This window comes from Colletotrichum acutatum (genome assembly GCF_030867785.1).
Source record: "Colletotrichum acutatum strain CBS 112980 chromosome Unknown BDZ83scaffold_21, whole genome shotgun sequence".
Lineage (NCBI taxonomy): Eukaryota > Fungi > Ascomycota > Sordariomycetes > Glomerellales > Glomerellaceae > Colletotrichum > Colletotrichum acutatum.
In genome coordinates this window covers 65,484-84,611 of record NW_026849015.1, presented here as the reverse complement: position 1 = coordinate 84,611, position 19,128 = coordinate 65,484, and the positions used below count along the sequence as shown (strand labels likewise).

Here is a 19,128-nt window from a genome sequence, read left to right as displayed (position 1 = left end):
TTATGCCATTCCCAAATCTTCCAGACTCGGGATGGCAATTCTAGAGACTTTGATATAGCAAGCAACTGATAGTAAACACGACTTCCCCTCCCCTCAGGACTCTCCTCACGCAACAACCTCATCGAAGCTCTTCCCCACCAACTTGACAAACACATCCTTATACTTCTCCGCCGTAGCCTTGCACACATCCTCGGGCAGCGCAACGCCCTCCTTGCCTTTGAGCCTCTGCTCAATCAACCAGTTGCGAATAAACTGCTTATCAAAGCTCTCCTGGTCGCGGCCGACAGCATACCCAGCAGCAGGCCAGTACCGACTGCTGTCGGGCGTGAGCACCTCGTCCACGAGCACGACCTCGTCCGTGTCCGGGTCAACGCCGAACTCGAATTTGGTGTCAGCGAGGATGATGCCGCGCTCGGCGGCGTAGTCGCGCGCCGCGGCGTATAGCTGGAGGGCGAGCTCCTCGACGCGGTGGGCGTACTTGGCGCCGACGAGCTTGACGGCCTCGTCGGGGTGGATGTTTTCGTCGTGCTCGCCTTGTTCTGCCTTTGTGGAGGGCGTGTAGAGGGGCGTGGCGAAGGCTTGGGATTGTTGCATGCCGGCGGGGACGGGGATGCCGTGGACGGTGCCCTTTGACTTGTACTCGTTCCAGGCGGAGCCGGTGAGGTAGCCGCGGACTTGTGGGGATTACAGTCAACATTTCACATCACGAGAAGGTTCAGTATGGGATGCATGGGGCTGAGACATACCGATGGCCTCGAGGGGAATGACCTTGAGGCGGCGGACCTGCATGGCGCGGTTCTTGATGAGAGCGGCGTCGGCGGCGGGCAGGCCGGCCGGGGGGTCGAGGGTGATGAAGTGGGTCTTGAGGCCGGGGACTCGGTCGGTGAGGACCTTGAACCAGTGGGCCTATGCGCCGTTGGGCAGTCGAATTAGTAAAGATGACATCTCACATGATCTGAGATTCGAGGATATAGAGAAGGGGCTGTGAGAAATGAGAGGATTTGAGTGTGTGAGTGAGTGGAGTGAAGTGAGAGCCTTACAGAGGCGTGGGTGAGAATGGCGCCCTTGTCAGGGATGCCGTTCTTCATGACGACATCAAAAGCCGAGACGCGGTCGGAGGCAACGAAGAGCAGCGTCTTTTCGTCAACCTCGAAGACATCGCGAACCTTGCCCTGGCCGATCTTCTTGAGGCCGGTGAGGTCGACGGATGTGACGCTAGCAGTCGCCATTGTGAGAGGGCTGTGTGAATGAGGTGAGTGAATGTGGGGTGGAGGGGTTGAAATTGTCGGCTTTGGAGGGGTTCAATGGAGGGGCAGTCGAGTTATTAAAGCGCGACAGGGGACGGAGGTTGAAGTCTGGAAATGTGAGCGACGTGAGTTATAGCCTTATAGACAGCAACTTGGCGCACCTTGGTGAATAGAAGACGGAGGATGAGTCAGGGTTCGAAGCCGAGTTCGGGATGAGGTTGGGAAACGCTCAAAAGGTTGAAAAGTCGCGGCGCACCGTCCGCTCGGCACGGGTGACGAAAAACCGGCGTGAAAAAATTTCCCGTTCGGGTGCAACCGCTCCACCGGTTCCCCTCCTCCATTGATGGGCTCGGAATTTGACCAGTGACATTCCCCAGCTTGAGACGACAATCTGAATCACGATTTACTGAATACAGCAAGTCGATTACTGATTCAAGTGGGATACCTCTCTCATAAACCATCCGCAGACCGAAGGTAGACACAGTGAATGCCTAGACCACGCTTTGAAGGCATCCTCAACGTGACGAAGAGCGCCTGTATCTTGACGTTAAATTACATTATCATTTAAAAGTATGGATAGTATGTATGAGAATTAACCCGCCATCAGGGCCGCGCCCACGACAGCAAAGACAGACATGAGCACCATGACCAGAAACCCGTCCGTTTCCGAGGCTACCAACCCGGGATGTGACGCGGCATTCGGTGACTCGCTCGAAGACGGCGTCGCAGCGCCTGCCGAGACAACCGACGTATCTATCCCAGCAGCTGCCGTCCCCGTCATCGTTCCCGTCCCGGCCCTCGTCGACGTCGGCGCCGGCGTACTAGCCTGGCTCGCCACACCCGTGGCCGTCGGCAAACTAGTCTCGCCCGCCCGGAGCTCAATGACATTGGTCCGGGTCGCATTGAGATTCGACTGCGCGATGCCGACCTGGTGGTTCGCCTCGTCGTAGACGACATACGCGCTGCGCAGGAACGTGTCGCCCAGCAGCGCAAACTCTGTGCTGTTGACGTCGAACGCGGCACTGTTTTGTATGCCAAACATGCAGGGCTTGTCGAACGGGGTGAGGCCCTTGAGCTGGTCCATGATGGGGTCCAGGTTGTCCAACACCATCTCCTCCATCGGGACGCGGATCTTGACGCCGGCGAAAGCAAAGTCGAAGAAGATCCCCTCGCCTTGGGGCCCGCGCCACTTGCAGTCGATGAAGCCGTAACCCGCATCGACGACGTCATATTTAACCCAAATGTCCTTTGCCATTTGCTCTGGGAGGAGACACACTGTGGACCCGGAGTCGAGAACAGTCGCGGCGTTGAAGTTTCCCCCGGCCATGTTGACTGTCTTGCCGTCTGGTGTTTCGATCTCGACGCCGGTCATGGATATGCTGTAGCTTGTCATGTTGCCCGAGTGGTGGTCGTTGACGAGCGGGAGCGTGGTGAGCGAGCCGATGTATTTCTCCGTGTCAATGCCGCCGAACAGCAAGGTTCCCTCAGACGATGAAAGATCGTTCTACTCATTAAGATTAGCGGACATGCCACGAAGATGAAAGTGGCGGAACCCTCCCTTACCAGCCATATACTGAAGGCTTTTCTGCCTATGACACCTTGCGTGACCATGTTGTCGAGAATGGTGGGATACTTGCGCTTCGTCGCCACAGTCTGCGAGAACCCGAGCCCAATCAGCCCCGTACCCTTGACTGTCTGAATCGCCAAGCCAAGCTGCTGATCCTTGACCGTCTTCCCATTAATGCTGACGACATCCGAGATGTAGTCTCCCTTAATGTTCTTGCCGTCAAGGTACGTGATATCAAACCCATTCTGGCCGACAACCTTGTACGTCGAGCTGGCGGTCGAGTTGTACGTCTCGGTGCACCCCGTCTCATACTGGCGCTGCAGCTTCGTGCTCGTGCAAAGGTCGGCCTGCTTGTCGACGATCCACGTGTCGCTGCTGCCCGTGTCGACGTGCAGCAGCGCCTTCTGTCCCGGGGTGCCGATCTCGACTTCAGAGTAGTACCCGCCGCCCGTGATATTGTTGAGCGCCGCGAGCGTGAGGGTGTCGCGGCGGGTGATTTGGACCAGGTCTACGGGGAGTTGGATCTTGTGGAAGTTGGCTGAGATGACCTTTTGCGAGACGGCTTCCGACGCCAGGGCCGCGAGGGCCAAGGTCGTCGTGGATAGCTTCATCCCTGTGGACTTGGGGGAGGGCCAAAGCTTCAACTCCCTCGAGAAACGGACGCCTGTGGTTGGAGACTGAGTCCCTGTTGTTTACGTCTCCTCCACCCCCGCAGACTGCTTCTTATGCGGAGAAGCTTATCCTGGTAGACGTCTAAATAGTCATTCGAGAAACAGGGAACATGGGCCGGTTAGCAACAGGAGGCCGTTGAAGACTGCAAGAGGAAGAAGAAAGCAGAGTATCGTCGGCCGGAGCTGTCAGATGCCAACGGCGACGGGATCGCACGTCCTTTTCTGTCAATGGGCAACCAGCGGGAGCTCTCCTCTAGTACAGTCGCAAAAATGGGGAAAGAAAGCAAATGTCTCGTTGGAGCCACGCCCAGCAGAGCTATCTGGGGCCGTTGGAGCTAGCCCAACTGCATAATACCGGTAGGCAGACCTCGCGCCACCTTGAGGGTTCGTTGTTTTTACGAGATTTGGAGATTTGGGGTTTGATAGTCTGGTCGCGCCAGCCCAAAGATGGTTAGAGAGGCACAGCAGGACACCCCAGACGGGCACGACGGGTTCCTCGGCTCTGTGCTTGGCGGCAAGGGAAATGGGGCCGCGAAGGGTAATTGGGTGTGGAATATCATGATGGACACCAGGTGGAATGCCCTGTTCGTACATTCAGGGGCTTTGTTATTTCTTGACGCATTCTTGGTGTGGTTGATTGACCTTGGTGTATGACGCGGAGAGCATGCCAATATGTGTGCGTATGGCAAATGAGGATATGGGAAAATGGGTGAGAGATTATTTGGGTGTGGGAAAGTTGAAGGATCAAAGACAAGCAGAGACAAGTCCCGGGCCGGATTGATGTCTTGGCGTGTCCGGGGTGCTTAGTCACTGGCGATTTGTACGAGGTGAACATCCTTTGAAGGATGTTTGATCCCTTGCTTCTAGAATTATGGTTCCACAGAATGCTTTATTTCTTGGTATTATGTCTTTGCTGCGTTGGCTTTGACTGTCCAACAGATATGTCAGCTGAAGACACATGCTTAACGGTAATGAGGTGGGACGATGAATGATATTGATGTTCATGGGCAAAGGCATAGAGCAATACCATCACCCATCGCCGCAGTTCTGGGAATCGTATCAAGTCGTGATTGTGATTATGGACGGCCGTCGGCACCATCTGTGCAAAACACTCTGAAGTGATTAGGCTATATTGCCTCCCTGTGTGCGGCCACAGCTTAGTAGATTTTCTAGCTGGCACCGCGATATCTCAAGCCTTTTTGACCCCAGAAACGCCTTTTCCAACGTCATCGCCTTCCTTGAAGAACCCCAGAAACTGAATCGAACCCAAAACAGTCTCACGTAGCTATGGCCGGACCCAGAGTTCCATCCGGCAGGACATGCTGCACGGTATTATGCTCCGCCTCCTTTCTCAGCTTCCGTTCCGCCGCCGCTTCCTTGATGCGGCGCTCCTCGTCGAGCCTCGTGTTCGCGTCCACCGCCAGGAGCTTCATCTGGTATTTCACATCTCTAGTGTGGATCGAGTACCATCCCTGATGAGGCTTGCAGCGCTTCTTGTCGCAAATATTCTTGTCCTCGCCGCTCAGCCGGCTGCCGACGTCGAGGTTGCCCGCCTTGTAGACCTCCTTGGCCTCGTCCGACTTGAGCCAGTTGGCAAAGGGGCCCACGACGCCCACCTGATCGAGGCGGTAGTCGTAGCCACACGCCGCGTCTTCAAATTGCTTGGAGGCGATGAGGGCCTTTCGCCGGTCGTTGGCCCACTCGAGGAGCTGGAGCATCTTTTGACAGAGGAGGACCTCTTCGCCCAGCTTCTTTCGCTCCGCGGCTGAGACTGTGAGAATCTCCTTCTCCTCCTCGGCGAGGTACGCCGGTACAAGATTCTTAGTCTTGGATTCAGGGCTTTCAGCTGCAAAAAGTGGTTAGTGAATTTGTGCAATCCAGTTGAGCCATTGAACTCAGTTGCGTACCTCCGTTTTTCTTTGGAGCAAACGGCTTGGTTTGGACCTTCCATCTGCCATCATCCGGGTCCACACCGGCAAGCGTGCTAGCCAACAGACCCATGGCTTCCTCCTGGGTGAGTCCGTCCTGTGAACCATTCTTAGATGAGTGCTTCTTTGGCAGGGCGGCGATGCTCTTCTCCCAAAACATATGCGCATGCTCATCGCTGCAGAAGACGCTGCTGTTCTCCGGACCATCATAAAGACGCGCCGCCTTCATGCAGTTCCTGTACGAGCACGTCTTCTTGAAGAGACTGACGTTCTGGTCGCCGTCTGCGCAGTTAGGGCAGACGAAGCGCTCAATGAGGTTCTCGCCGACCTCCTTGCTCATGCCGATGCACTCGCCGTGGAACCAGTCGTCGCACATATCGCACGAGATCATGAACCGATGGTCGTCTGGACCGCGGCATATACAATACGGCCCGTTGTCAGATTCATCATCGGAGCCTCCTGCCAAGTCGTCGTGTAGGTTGGTGGATGATGTTGTGGATGCTGCATCGGTCTGCTTCTTGGGCTTGCTTAATCTCGAGGGGCCACCCTTGGGTCTTTTCGGGACCTTCTTGACCGCAGCGGTTCCCTTCTTCTTCGGGCCCATCTTTTGAGATTCTGAGGGCTTCTCGGTGGTTTCTAGAATGGTGGAAGGAGAGAAAGCTTCTCTGGTTGGAGGTGGGAGAGAAGATTCGGGTTGTGATGACGGCGCCGCATTGAAATCCGGTTGCTCCTCCTCGGTGTTTTGATGTGCCGTTTGAGATGTGGTGGGAACTTGGCCGGGCGCGTCTGCCATCTCGAGATCCTCATCCTCGCCGCCTTTGATCTTTGGCTCCACGTCTGGATCCATGGCTTCCAGCATATATCTTTACAGCAGTGACGACCTAAAAGTGGAACATGGATATTGAGAGCTCGGTGTGAGAACAAAGAATGATTTCTTTGGAAAGAAAAATGAAAGACAATTTCGTTTGTTACGTGATGCGCGGTGTTGAGGTTCACTAGAGTGAAGTTAGAGAATGAGAGTGAGTGAGAGTGAAGGTCCAGCATTAAGAAAAGACCCACAGCCATCTCGGTGAAGTTGGCTGGTTCCCGGTCTGCTTCGGTGAACAGGACAAAAGAGAAAAAAGACCGCATCAATGGTTCTTCCGGCCCATAATATTTTCGGAAAGTGGCCCAAGCTCACCGAGAGCTTTTTGGAGTCTTACGATTTTCGAATGACGAAGGCTCCCATACTTCCTGGTCGCCCTAGATCATCTCGTTGATTAGACCTTCAATTACTTCAACCATGTCGCAAGCCACCACGAGGCTTCTGTGGAAGTCTCTTTCCTCCACAACTTCGACACAATGCCGACGATGCATTTCCCAATCGACGTTTCCTAAGCAGACCCGGCCAACTGCCGCTGCGCCAAGCATGCTCCAGACGAGACCTTCCCCGGCGCAAAGGAGGACGAAGACGTTCAAGACTGTAGAGGAGGCAAAGAGCAGATACAGAGCAGGGGTATGATCTCTACCCAGAGGACTTGGGTATTTGTTTGCCATTGAGAATGGTCATGCTGACTGGGGATCTGAACCAGCCCTTTTCATGGAAGGCAGGCCTGCTGTTCGTTGGAACCGGTGTTGGTCTGACATGGTACTTCGAGGCCGAGAAGCAGCGTATGGAGCGCAAGCGCATTGCGGAGGCGACCAAGGGCATGGGACGACCCAAGGTGGGAGGACAATTCGAGTTGACCGACCAGAACGGCAACAAGTTCACCAGCGAGGATATGAAGGGTCGCTACGCACTGGTTCGTTCAAGCTTACGATGCCGCTGAAGAAGAGGAACAAGAAAAAGCTGACAACGTCTGCCACAGGTCTACTTTGGCTTCACGCACTGCCCCGACATCTGCCCCGACGAACTCGACAAGATGGCCCAGATGTACGACCTCGTCGAGAAGCAGCGCCCCGGCTCCGTCCTGCCCCTCTTCATCACCTGCGACCCGGAGCGTGACACGCCCAAGGTGGTCAAGGAGTACCTGTCCGAGTTCCACCCCAAGTTCATCGGTCTGACGGGCACCTACGACGAGATCAAGGCCATGTGCAAGCTGTACCGCGTCTATTTCAGCACACCGCAGCACGTCAAGCCGGGCCAGGACTATCTGGTCGACCACAGCATATACTTTTACCTGATGGATCCCGAGGGCGACTTTGTCGAGGCGCTAGGGCGGCAGCACTCGCCGTCGCAGGCGGCCAAGATTATTCTGGACCATATGAATGACTGGCAGGGAGGGTGGAAGAAGGAGGAGTAGGCTGTGAGAGGGAGAGAAGAAGAAGATTGATGAAAAGTGTGTGGTGTACCAACTTGTGTAATATGTACCATCAACTGTTATATGGATAGACCTTTGAGCCATCGTTACTCCAAGACCACTCAATCACACTGTAATACCTTGCGACATCTGCAGTCGGCAGAACGTTGTTGAAGCTTCGCCCACCTTGACCTTGCGTTTCAATGGGTGAAGATTGAGATGTTTCTCAACCCGTGGGTATGGCAGTGGATGGTCAGCAACTCCATTTTGAGAAAACAATTCTTGCAGTCCGGAATTAATAAACTACTCCCTGACCCTTCGTTGGTCAGATATCTATCAACAGAACGCCGACGATTTTTTTTTTTTTTGCTACTAGCGCATATGGACATACGCCATAAAAAAGACAGTTATCTCTAAATTGCATCTCTTTGGTAGTAGAATGTAGCTTATTTTCAGCACCTCAGTCATTCACTACAAGCCGGTTTCAAGCCGTTGCATTGAGTGATGGGCTCAAGACGCACCCCGCAGACCTGAGGTCGACTCAGCCGCTAAAATTAGCGAGCGAGCGGAGAGCTTTGGGATGAGTGGCAGGGGTAGGTCCCCTGCAGGGGAGAGCTCAGTGTTGACCGTTATCCGTTATCCGTGCCCGCGGGTTCAACCTCAACCACACGGACAACCTCGACTCATCATCACTTTCACACTCAAACAGCACCCATTTTCCTTTCCCGTTCTGTCATGCGGCATATTTGAATTCCAGATTGATTTTGAAGGGACTTGCATTTTGTACGTCATGAGACAGGCAGTCAGGGCAACGGGCCTCGGTCGGCTCGTTTCAAGGCCACTCACCACCACTTCACCGACACCTTTCAGATGCGCAGCTGCCGGTATCGGGCGTCACGAGAGAGGGCTTTCCGGGCTGAGGAGAGTTACGCTGCCTACGACGAGTCTACCGGGCGTCACCAAGGCTTTTGGTTCGGAGCGTCGGTTCAGTAGCAAGAAGCCGGTTTTCGAGGCGGGCGAAGCCCCGTCCTTTGCATTTGCTTTTGAGTGAGTCAAGCCCAATGGCGCAAGTTTGTGCAGCCCATTGAGGGCCCGGTCTGATCCTGGAAGCCATCCCTTTCACCCCTATCCCAACAGGAGCTTTGTGAGAGGCGTGACTAACGAGAGAGCAGCATCGACGGCGTTCTGTTGCATGTGGCCAAGCCTATTCCCGGGGCCGCTGAGTCGCTCCAGTACCTCAACGACAATAACGTCCCCTTCATCCTCCTGACCAACGGCGGGGGCAAGCCCGAGGCCGTCCGGGTGAAGGATCTGAGCGACAAGCTCGGGGTCAAGCTTTCGGTGGACAACTTTGTCCAGTCGCACACTCCCTTCCAGGAGCTGGTGCAGGGGCCGGAGGGCTTGGGGGACAAGACTATCTTCCTGACGGGTGCCGATGCGAAGAAGTGTCGAGAGATTGCGAAGCTGTAAGTCAGCCACCTTTGAGAGTTCGCATGCTCTCTAAGCTTCACGCCAACTGACAATCCAGCAAGGTACGGCTTCAAGAACGTGGTGACGCCTGCAGACATCATCCACGCTCACCCCGAAGTATTCCCTTTTGAACTCCTCAAAAAGTCCGTCTACGCAGACTCCCACGAGCCCCTACCCAAGCCCATCCACGACGGTACCATAGCGGACGCGGACGCGCTCAAAATCGACGCAATGTTTGTCTTCAACGACCCGCGCGACTGGGCTCTCGACATCCAAATCATCACCGACCTGCTCCTCTCGCGCAACGGTCTGTTGGGAACATACTCGCCCAAGAACGGCGACGCGTCGCTGCCGAACGGCGGGTGGCAGCAGGACGGGCAGCCGCCGCTCATTTTCTCGAATGCGGACCTGTTCTGGTCGACGACGTACCACCAGCCCCGATTCGGGCAGGGGGCGTTCCAGGCTGCTGTGGCAGGTGTATGGAAGGAGGTCACGGCGGGGCAGGCGGAGTTGAAGAGGACTGTGTTTGGGAAGCCGTTTGCGACTACGTATCAGTATGCGGAGCGGGTTCTTGATGCTCATCGAAAGGCTTTACTGGGTAAGAGCAAGAGTGGTGGTGGTGGTGGTGGAGATATCGCGCCGTTGAAGACGGTGTACATGGTGGGAGATAACCCGGAGAGCGACATCCGGGGCGCGAATGACTACAGCAACGAGGAGACCGAGTGGGCTTCTGTGCTGGTGAAGACGGGTGTTTGGAGCCAGGAGAGGGGCGCGCCTACGCATAAGCCCAAGATGATTGTAGATGATGTCAAAGCGGCAGTTGAGTGGGCGTTGCAGAGGGAGGGAAGGTCGACCAAGATCTAGCCATGCGTTGGAGCATGTTGGTACTACAAGCTCCCCAAGTAGTGTGTTGTATGTAAGCAAGATAGTCGTAGCTCACCGGTGAATGGCAGTGTGAGATGTGTAACCACGAATCCAGCTGGGCCTCGTCATACAAGGTGTGGCTGAGTTCCATCTCGAGGGAGATATTGTGCCGTGTTAGCTAAAAGTGTGCGTACTGGTATCTGATCAAGTATCGAAGCAGGTTTGTTTTTGCCAATTGAGACTTGAAAATAGTCTTTTCAAACGTAACGTAGCGTCGTGCACTAATGAATGTCTAGGAAGGAAAGCGAGATTGGACGGGCGATGATAGCACATGGCAATGACCGGCATGGCAATTGGAGAGAAACCCAAATACCATTTTCGCCCAACGCTGTCAATTGCTGTCAACTTCGGGGGCGAACTGTTGGTGTGTCGCCATGTACGTCACATGCAAGACGCGCGCCATGCCATGGAAAGCAAGGGTCGGGAGCTCCCGACTGGTACAGTAGGGTGCCCCCTGACGTCACATTTAGTCTTGTCTTTTCGGGGTGGTTGCGTGGGTTGCGTGGCATTGCCATGGAACCGGGCTGACATTGTTTGGTGCCAAAACTTGATGTTGGTTACTCTAAAGTATGTTTCTGAGGCCCTCGTGAGATGTCATGTCGGTGACAAAATCCTTCCCGAGTTTTTAGTTGGTGGTGAAGTGATGGAAGAGCGAATTGGTGTTAATGCGACGATAAGAAGAACCCTTGCTCTGACTTTTGAAGTTACCTGAAGACAAGGTACCTTGACATGTGAGGTGGGCGGAAGTCGGTGGAATACCAAATTTGTGCGGTTGTCGTCGGGTGCATTTGCGGCACTGCGGGAGAATGTACGGTCTAAAGTGCGCTATGAGGAACCTGGGACCAATGATAAGGTACCTTACGCAGTACATAGGCACAGTAATTGGGACGTAAAGCGGGCAGGGATGACGGCAAGGGGTGCACCTGACCACTTCCAGCTGGAGGTCCACCGCCCAGGAGCTCTCCCTAGTGGTCCCCGTCCCCACGGCTCGGTCAACCAAAGCGTCCAACGGCCCATAACTAAGGAACTTTACAACCTCAACACCACACGACTAGTTGCCCTTTTGCTGCGGCTGTAATTCGCCTAACAACCGCTCAACGTGTTGCGTTGTGTCTTTCTGTTTTATCCTTTCTCCCTCCATCTGAACACCCTTCTTCTTTGCATCGTCTCTCCGCACAAACTCTTGCCATTCTCGTCTCATTTTTTCGTACATCTTCCTTTTCCAGAACCACTCTCCAAGCCAACCTAACCCAGCCTGCAGCCAGCCCCCCGTCACCCCTCACAATTGGGGTCCATCTTACACTAGGTACCTTACCTACCTGGTCTGAAGGTGACCCGTGTCGCCTGCGTGCCCCACGATAGACCCCTCAGTGTCTTTTTGCGCCGGGCCCGATAAGAACCTACAGCACCCGACTCCGTACTTATCGTGGGATTCCCATTCTCTGAACCCCTCCCCTCCATGCTCCCCCATACCCGACCTAAGCTGCAATCGCAAACTGTCACCTCTCACCTCCCCAAAGGAGGATAACCTCGATTTTCTTCACCGACGCACATTGCAAATACCCTGTCGTCTCACGCGAGCAAAATTTCCTCTATCCGCATAGCCGCGAACTAGCACCATTACTCGACTTTGCGCGCGCGCGACTCCCTCCTCTCATAAATTCTGTTGCGCCCGCTTCTTCTTCCTCTGTCTTGTCTGCCAAGATGTCGCCCTCTTCGTCGCCCCAGATCACCGGACAGCAACAGCCCCTGCGATCAGCCATGAAGACGGACGAAGAGTGCGCATCCAATACCGCCAAAGGTTAGTTCAAACAAACGTCTGGCTTCGTCCATCTAAACCTACCCACGGTCTGCAGGCTCGGCACTCGCATCAAGTGGTATCGTGTCATCTCGACGGTGATGGGAGGATAAGGGATCGCGCACATGTGGCTGGCAATCGAGCTGCGATAGTGACTTGTTCCAATGCTCATGCTCATGCCCATGCCCGTGCCTACGTGCCTGCCCCGCGTCACCCAGGGACACTTTACTACATGCCGCCGCCGCATCATACTTCACCGCAGACACGGCTTGATGGACCGGTATCGTCGCTAGGCTTGTGACTTGCAGGATTAGACTCATGATTTACTAACCCTCTCATAGTCGTTCAAATCGCTGAGCCAGAGGCTGACGCTGTCGCCCCGCCTCCACCTGCCCCGCCTTCCGATCATCATCACAAGAGACAGTACGCCGCCAACATGGCCAAGAGGTTGACAGGTCGCATGGGTCTCACCAGCTCCTCATCCTCTCGCTCTTCCCCTGTCATGGAGCCGTCGCCTGGTCCGTCTTCCGACGATGCTACCGCTGCTGCTGCTGCCGCGGCCGCGGCCGCTGCTCAACCCTCTCACCACCATCACCGCCACGGCCACAAGGCTCACTATGAGAGTCAGAAGCTGCTCGCCCAGCTCAACGACTGGTTGGAGCACGAGAAGAAGAAGAAGGCCGCCCGGAAGAGCAAGACATCGCCCCGACGCCGCTCACCGCAATCCAAGACCAAGAAGGAGCGATCTCCTGCGGCAGAGACGGCAGACCCGACAGCTCAGCCCGTTGCTCCTCGTTCACGCTCAGACTCCATCGACTCCGATTCCAGCGACGTTTCCTTCGATAGGCTGCAGAGGATTATTGAGGACAGCATGGCTTCTATGGGTATCAGCTCAGTGCCTCAGATGAGTCCCAAGGTCGGCAGGCGCCCTTCTCTCCGCCACAAGAAGTCCTTGTCGCGTAGCATGCTCCAGAGGACGGCGAGCTCCGACACCGATTACATCGGCGAGGATGTCATAGTACCAACCTGCGACGCTATCCTCGACAACTCAAAGACCCTCAGCTACAGTGGTGGTGGCAAGAGCACCGATGACCTGACCCTTGGTGGCCAGGCAGACGAGAAGGAGAAGGCCTGGGAAACGTTCAAGAACGAGATTGTGCGTCTGGCTCACACTCTGAGAATCAAGGGTTGGAGAAGAGTTCCCCTGGACAGTGGCAACAACGTTATCGTGCAACGTCTCAGCGGAGCCTTGACCAACGCCGTCTACGTTGTCTCTCCCCCCGAGAACCTCGAGGAAGTCCCCGGCAAGAAGCCCCCACCAAAGCTCCTCCTGCGCATCTACGGACTCGAAGCCCTCATCGACCGCGAGAACGAACTCAGCGTACTCCGGCGACTGGCACGAAAGAAGATTGGCCCGAGACTCCTCGGGTGCTTCACCAACGGCCGCTTCGAGGAATACTTCAACTCCATCACCCTCACCCCCAACGACCTGCGCGATCCCGATACCTCGAAGCAGATTGCTAAGCGCATGCGGGAGCTCCACTTTGGTATCGACGTCTTGGAAAGGGAAAAGGATGAGGGTCCCGCGGTGCTCAAGAACTGGGATGCCTGGCTCGGCAACGTCGAGAAGAAGATTTGCGCTCTCGACGAGGGCGTGCGCAATGGCAACTGCGTCTTCCGCGACCGCGGTTACGTGTGCGGCGTGGAGTGGAAGCAGTTCAAGGAACTTTACGATAAGTATCGCGAGTTGGCTCTCAGCGCCTACAAGGGTCATGCCATCCGCGAGCGTCTCGTCTTTGCCCATAACGACGTGAGTGCACCTACCCCTATCTTATCCCCCCTAATCCCATATTCAGTCACCAACTAATCCGCTTATGCAGACCCAATACGGCAACATCCTCCGCATGCGCCCCGAAGACGAGAAATCCCCCCTCCTAAAGCCGGCAAACGAGCACAAGCAGCTCGTCGTAATCGACTTCGAATACGCCGCCGCCAACGTCCCGGGCCTCGAGTTCGCAAACCACTTCACAGAATGGTCCTACAACTACCACCACGAATCCCTCCCCTTCGTCTGCAACACGGCAGTCTACCCAACCATCCAGGAACAGCGCCGCTTCCTCAAAGCCTACGTCGAGCACCGCCCCCAATACACCCACGGCGGCGCCTCCACGCCCCGCCTCACCCCCGCCGGCGCCGCAGACGGCAGCAGCGCCGTCGGCACGCCCGCCCTCCTCCCAACCTCCTCCTCCTCCTCCATCGTCGAGTTCATGCTCGACGCCCGCGTGCCGCCCAACCACTGGAAAGAAGAAGAGCGCCGCGCAGAGGAGGCCGTCGAGGCCGAAATCAAAGAACTCTACGAGGAAACCCGCCTCTGGCGCGGCATCAACAGCGCGCAGTGGGTCGCGTGGGGCGTCGTCCAGGCTAAAGTCCCCGGGTTCGAGTCCCAGGAGGAAATCGAGCAGCAGGAGAAGCAGGCGCAGAACGAGGCCGCCGCCGCGGCGGGCGACGCGGACGCCAAAGCCGAGGTGCAGGCTGCTGCGGAGGCCGAGGCCGAGGAAGACGAGGGCGACGAGTACGATTACCTGGGCTACGCGCAGGAGCGAGCATTCTTCTTCTTGGGCGATTGTGTGCTCATGGGGATCGTGAAGAAGGAGGAGTTGCCCGAGGACGTGCAGGCCCGGCTCAAGATTGTGGATTACTGAAAGTAGCAGCAACCTAGCATTTTGGCTGAGACTGGCTACTTTTTTTCGTGCCTTTCTTTTGCGCATACACCGTTCACAATATACCAGATTTCAAAGGCAAAATTCAAAAGCACACAGCTTCGTTTGACTGTAGTGGGCGTTGTTGTATTTTGTTGAGACCAGTCATTGAGAAGTTGCTTGCACGTATTACGTGGCAGCTACTCTATGATAGCCTTGCTCCTTCCGTCTCTACTTCCTCACTGTTGCAAGCACCACAAGCAGTATATCTGTTGCCCGTTACCCATTGCCACTCCAAAACGGGCACCTCAACCCATCTTGTTATACCGCTCTCTAGCCCGATCCTGCACCGTATTAACATACTCGGCATAACTATTCGTCGTTTTGCGCTGCGCGAGCTCCGCCGCGTCGCCCAGATTCCCGCCCTCGGCGCCGAGGCCGACGCCCTCTTGGTAAGCGTGCGTGGCAATCACCTCGGTGCGGCCGTCGCCGTTGGCACCGAGGCCCTGTCCCGTGCTCCAGCCCATCTTGGCCAGCATCCCTGCGCCCTTGGATTTCGGAGGCGCCGGCGGAGGTGTCTTTTCCTTGGATGCCGTCGCCGCAGGAGGGTTGGCTACCTTGTCGTCTTTACGCGCTGGTTTATTACCACCTTGGACGGGAACCTTGGGTTTCGCGGGTTGGTTAAATACCTCTCTTCGCTCCTTGGCGCGGTCGCGGTACTGCGGTGCTGATTCCTCGTCCGCCGCTGGTGCCGCCGGCTGCTCCTCTGCTTGTCTCGCCATCCTCTTGTCGCGGGCAGCTAGTCGCGGCTTGGCTGCCTTCACCTTCTCATCGTCTGCGGTAGCGTTCTTGTGATTTCTTGACTTTTCGTGCGTATTGAGATCATCCAAAGACTTGTACTTCATCATGCAGATCAAGCAGCAGATCTTTTCGCGGTCCACGTATGATACTGATGCTTCCGGCGTAGATGTCTTGTCTGGAGCCGTAGTTCCCGTCTGAGGCGCGGGTGTCTGAGAGGCCTCAATAGTAGGGGCCCCATTCGGCGACGCTGTCGGAGCAGGGGCTTTCGAAAGGCTCGCCCCAGTCAAAGAAATCTTGATAGGACCGGTAGAAATTGCGTTCGCGCCAGACAAAGAGATCTTTACTGGGGCGCGCTCTTCAGACTGACCATTTTCACCAACAGCATCGGCGGCTCGCCTGCCCTCGTGAATTTCGACGTGCCGTTTTTGCCAAAACGCCATTTGTCCAGCCATTGGCACCGACTTCTTGGTGGAAGAGGCAGGCGGGTTTCCGTCCGCCTTGCGTTTCTTGCCCTTCTTCGCCTCGTCGGCAGCATCCCCTTTGCTTCCGTCTCCAGAGGTGCCGCCAGGGGGTACCTCGGTGATTACTCTCTGGCTGGGATACACATGGGGCTCCCAATACTTGACCCGAATAGCCGGGTTGAAGAGTGGACTGAACGAGACACGCTCGTTAAATCGCGTCACCTCCCTGAGTTCTGGCACGAAGACACCCAGATGAATGGTCGAAACTGTCACAGGCTTCGAGGCAATGGTGAATTCGCGCATCATTCGAAACTTCTTCATGGCCGCCATCGCATCTTCCACGGTCCAGAACTCGGCGAATCCAAAGTTGAATGACTCGTTCGTCTCTTGATCACGCATCAAGAATGTGCGGTGGAGAGAGCCCGGCCTTGCGCCGTAGCCAGATGCATCGCCGGTCGGGGCAGTGGACTTGAGCTTTGGCCCGTCGCCAGCGTTCCTTGCTGCTGCTTGCTTTCGCACGAGCTCTAGTTTTCCAGCTCCCGCCGAGAACACATCCTCGTTGACGGATGGCGCCAAAGGGAAGAAAACCAAAATCTGAGAAGGTGTATCAGATGCATCGCTCTCGCCAGTCAATAGGAATCGGTATTGGGACGGATCTAGCTGAGTCAGTACGGGTCTCGCACTTCCGCAAGAAGGATCGTTGAATGTGCATACCTGTGGGCGGACCGCCGCAATTCTTGCAACGGCTCCTGGTCGCATAGTTTGAAAAGTCACAGGTCGGACAGCTCCAATTGGCGGCAGTTCCAGCGCGACTTTCCCGCTCGGCGTCATCGCGGTTTCTTGCGTAGTGGATGTAAATCAAGGTCATGCCATCCGTGCTATCATCAACCTCCCCGCTGAAGAAGTTGATAACAAGCTTAGGGTAGTTTCCTTTAACAAACTCGACCGCCTGCTCGACATTCTCAAACTGCGCGAAAGCGCGACGCTTGCCTGACGCAGGTGTAAGCAGGGGCGGATGAGAGGGTTGGGGGTAGGTGGCTTACCTCTCCCAGTTGAGGGGATGCGAAGATCGACAGATGGATATTGTGATAGGTCGGACTGTTTAAAGAGACAGTCCCGTACCGTCTCGAGAGATACATCGGATGGTAAGCCTTCTAGAATCACAGTATCACTCGGAGTACCAGCTTGTCGAAGAGGCGATGCAGAACGATCGCGACGAGGATGGCGATCTGGGCTGCCACCTGGAGAGGCGGAAAAATGACGAAGATCCTCGTCAGGACCACATCGGGCATCATCGCGGCGAGTGCCATCGTCGTAGTAAGGGCGAGAGTAGCCCCGGCCACCTCGATCGTAACGACGTGATCCGCGGTCGTCGCCGTCATGTGGGTGAAGTAGCGCAGCGTCTTCATCACGGCGATCCATATAGTCATCCCGACCACCGCCTTGATCTCCCGATCGAGGACGTGACTCGTGGGCCTCACGCGGCGGTCCATGGTAGTAACGGTCGTAGTCTCTTGCGCGGTATTCTGCAGTCTCACGATCCCAATTCCGGTCCCGATCCCAGTCGCGCTCGCGACGGCGGGTATCCTCCGGGGCGTAGCTGTCGTCGTCGTAGGACAGCTCGAGATTATTCCTGGGGGGAGACCTAGAAGAGTCTCGTCGTCCCGTGGGCAAGTTAGCAGAAGCTCAAACCAGCCAGATGTACTGCAGATGGTCATGTCCTCCGCAGGCTCAGCTTAGTCTCTTTACCCTGCCGCGTTCGAAAGCCGTCGTTGTCTGAATACTGTTGTTGATCTCGTAGAGGGGATCTTCGTCGCTCGTACGGTCCCCTCTCGCGCGCGCGATGGTTGTCCTCGTACATGATCGCGGGTCGCAGGAAGGGATGTGTCCGATCTTTATGCGCGCTGGTTCGGGCGTGAACTGGGTCGAGTTTTGCTTGGTCCGGAAAGAAGAAGAAGAGGGAAGGAAAGAGTAAGGCGCGGTGCTGTCCCCTCGTGAGGCGTACGACAAGACCGTGCCTTTATGCTTCAACCAGGTATTGGTGGAACGACAAAGGGCGACGGGCCTTAGCAATGGGCTTGGGCGAGGTCGGGAATGAAGAAGGGATGGTTCACACAACGCTGGGGTCGGCAGAAGCTCGCCCCCCCTGGCAACTTCCATTCGTAGTCAACTTCCATTGCGGCTGCCTTTCAAGGGATTTCGCCTTATCTTTTGCTTAGTCAAGCGGGGTCGTCGATAAGGTTGGCATGGACCTGGTCCGCGCTCCTCCATCCTTGTTTGTACCTTGTATCTAGGTACCCATCAACCTCGTCCTCCCCATGTTCATCATTGTCATCTTTTGAGGTAATTTCAACCCAAACTTATTGAATAATCGGCATGTCGCTGGCAACCGAGAGAGAATTATTGATCACTTCATGTGTATTGCATTAGATATCCAACAAAGAGTTGAGCTGCGTTGACCAAAACACTTCAATTTCAAAAAGCCCATCGTCACCTGGGATACTTACACGGCCGCAATCCCACCATCTCTTTCTGCCATCAAACCCGGCTCAAAGAACCAGAGATATCTTTCTTCTTTCATTGCTCGCATATCTCATAGCCATGGAGAATCAAGATCAAGGGCCGTGGGACGTCTCCGAGGACTCCTGCCACGTTGCCCTCACCTACCATCTCCTCGACGCTTCAGCCATCATGAACCGAGTCCGCTCACCACAAGCTGGCGCCATCGTCCTCTTCTCCGGCACAACACGCGACACCTTCGGCGACAAGCCCGTCAAAGAGCTGCAGTACAGCGCCTACACGCCGCTCGCCCTCCGTACCATGATGTCCATCGCCAAGGCCATCGTCGAGAAGCACGGCTTGAAGGGCTTCGCCATGATCCACCGCTTGGGAACAGTCCCCATCGGCGAAGAGAGCATCTTGATTGCGGTATCATCACCGCATAGACAGGCAGCTTGGAGAGCTGGTGAGGAAGCTTTGGAGGAGTGCAAGGCCAAGGTCGAGGTATGGAAGCGTGAGGAGTTCCACGGCGAAGAGGGCGTATGGAGGGCGAATCGAGATGGTATTGCTGGGCAGAAAGAGACTGTTGGGGATCAAAGCCATCCAGAAAGCTCTAGTCCAACCCAAACATGAATTTTCAAATATTCAAAGACGATTTTCTTAAGAATGGGCATCACCTCTGTGAAAGTTGCAGGCTGCTTCCGTCCGTATTAGGGGGTTTGTCATCACACGGAATGAGCTGCTCGCAAATCCAGACGTGATATCCTTTTCTACCAGTAGGTAA

At 55.5% G+C, this 19,128-nt stretch overlaps 8 protein-coding genes across 8 annotated transcripts; 4 read left to right on the top strand and 4 right to left on the bottom strand.

The window, feature by feature from the left end:
- Nucleotides 1-105: 105 nt before the first annotated feature.
- Nucleotides 106-1,229, bottom strand: BDZ83DRAFT_717459 (phosphoribosylaminoimidazole-succinocarboxamidesynthase; the record flags this gene model as incomplete). Its single annotated transcript, XM_060511949.1, has 3 exons — nucleotides 106-674; nucleotides 747-906; nucleotides 1,041-1,229. The coding sequence occupies 3 exons, from the start codon at nucleotides 1,227-1,229 to the stop codon at nucleotides 106-108; spliced, it is 918 nt and encodes a 305-aa protein (XP_060367872.1).
- Nucleotides 1,230-1,839: 610 nt separating this feature from the next.
- BDZ83DRAFT_749620 (eukaryotic aspartyl protease) lies at nucleotides 1,840-3,425 on the bottom strand (the record flags this gene model as incomplete). The annotated part of the gene is made up of 2 exons (XM_060513784.1): nucleotides 1,840-2,751; nucleotides 2,811-3,425. 2 exons carry the CDS (start codon nucleotides 3,423-3,425, stop codon nucleotides 1,840-1,842), a joined length of 1,527 nt encoding a protein of 508 aa, XP_060367871.1.
- Nucleotides 3,426-4,359: 934 nt separating this feature from the next.
- Nucleotides 4,360-6,477, bottom strand: BDZ83DRAFT_611167 (PHD-finger domain-containing protein). Its single transcript, XM_060507647.1, has 2 exons — nucleotides 5,393-6,477; nucleotides 4,360-5,331 (listed from the first exon to the last, which is right to left on the bottom strand). Exons 1-2 carry the CDS (start codon nucleotides 6,270-6,272, stop codon nucleotides 4,763-4,765), a joined length of 1,449 nt encoding a protein of 482 aa, XP_060367870.1. The 5' UTR covers nucleotides 6,273-6,477; the 3' UTR covers nucleotides 4,360-4,762.
- A 218-nt stretch (nucleotides 6,478-6,695) lies between these two features.
- On the top strand, nucleotides 6,696-7,695 carry BDZ83DRAFT_571695 (SCO1/SenC; the record flags this gene model as incomplete). The annotated part of the gene is made up of 3 exons (XM_060504431.1): nucleotides 6,696-6,908; nucleotides 6,985-7,194; nucleotides 7,261-7,695. 3 exons carry the CDS (start codon nucleotides 6,696-6,698, stop codon nucleotides 7,693-7,695), a joined length of 858 nt encoding a protein of 285 aa, XP_060367869.1.
- Nucleotides 7,696-8,482: 787 nt separating this feature from the next.
- Nucleotides 8,483-10,026, top strand: BDZ83DRAFT_571547 (HAD-superfamily subfamily IIA hydrolase; the record flags this gene model as incomplete). The annotated part of the gene is made up of 3 exons (XM_060504420.1): nucleotides 8,483-8,739; nucleotides 8,865-9,158; nucleotides 9,225-10,026. 3 exons carry the CDS (start codon nucleotides 8,483-8,485, stop codon nucleotides 10,024-10,026), a joined length of 1,353 nt encoding a protein of 450 aa, XP_060367868.1.
- Nucleotides 10,027-12,320: 2,294 nt separating this feature from the next.
- Nucleotides 12,321-14,586, top strand: BDZ83DRAFT_571767 (choline/ethanolamine kinase; the record flags this gene model as incomplete). Its single annotated transcript, XM_060504438.1, has 2 exons — nucleotides 12,321-13,694; nucleotides 13,765-14,586. 2 exons carry the CDS (start codon nucleotides 12,321-12,323, stop codon nucleotides 14,584-14,586), a joined length of 2,196 nt encoding a protein of 731 aa, XP_060367867.1.
- Nucleotides 14,587-14,771: 185 nt separating this feature from the next.
- BDZ83DRAFT_176949 (uncharacterized protein) lies at nucleotides 14,772-18,076 on the bottom strand. The gene is made up of 4 exons (XM_060501500.1): nucleotides 17,595-18,076; nucleotides 16,889-17,500; nucleotides 16,560-16,835; nucleotides 14,772-16,501 (listed from the first exon to the last, which is right to left on the bottom strand). The coding sequence occupies exons 1-4, from the start codon at nucleotides 17,704-17,706 to the stop codon at nucleotides 14,892-14,894; spliced, it is 2,610 nt and encodes an 869-aa protein (XP_060367866.1). The 5' UTR covers nucleotides 17,707-18,076; the 3' UTR covers nucleotides 14,772-14,891.
- BDZ83DRAFT_611139 (Molybdopterin biosynthesis MoaE) lies at nucleotides 17,994-19,011 on the top strand. Its single transcript, XM_060507646.1, has one exon. The coding sequence runs from the start codon at nucleotides 18,447-18,449 to the stop codon at nucleotides 18,975-18,977; it is 531 nt and encodes a 176-aa protein (XP_060367865.1). The 5' UTR covers nucleotides 17,994-18,446; the 3' UTR covers nucleotides 18,978-19,011.
- The last annotated feature ends 117 nt before the right edge of the window (nucleotides 19,012-19,128 follow it).

What these genes read in the sequence shown, in the direction of transcription:
- BDZ83DRAFT_611139 (XM_060507646.1), top strand. Translation starts at nt 18,447, where the DNA reads ATGGAGAATCAAGATCAAGGGCCGTGGGACGTCTCCGAGGACTCCTGC.
- BDZ83DRAFT_611167 (XM_060507647.1), bottom strand. Translation starts at nt 6,272, where the DNA reads ATGCTGGAAGCCATGGATCCAGACGTGGAGCCAAAGATCAAAGGCGGC. An exon ending in TGCTCCAAAGAAAAACGGAG is followed by an intron (nt 5,332 to 5,392) that starts GTACGCAACTGA and finishes CACTTTTTGCAG; the next exon opens with CTGAAAGCCCTGAATCCAAG.
- BDZ83DRAFT_176949 (XM_060501500.1), bottom strand. Translation starts at nt 17,706, where the DNA reads ATGTACGAGGACAACCATCGCGCGCGCGAGAGGGGACCGTACGAGCGA. An exon ending in CGGCTTTCGAACGCGGCAGG is followed by an intron (nt 17,501 to 17,594) that starts GTAAAGAGACTA and finishes CGGGACGACGAG; the next exon opens with ACTCTTCTAGGTCTCCCCCC. An exon ending in CATCCCCTCAACTGGGAGAG is followed by an intron (nt 16,836 to 16,888) that starts GTAAGCCACCTA and finishes CACCTGCGTCAG; the next exon opens with GCAAGCGTCGCGCTTTCGCG.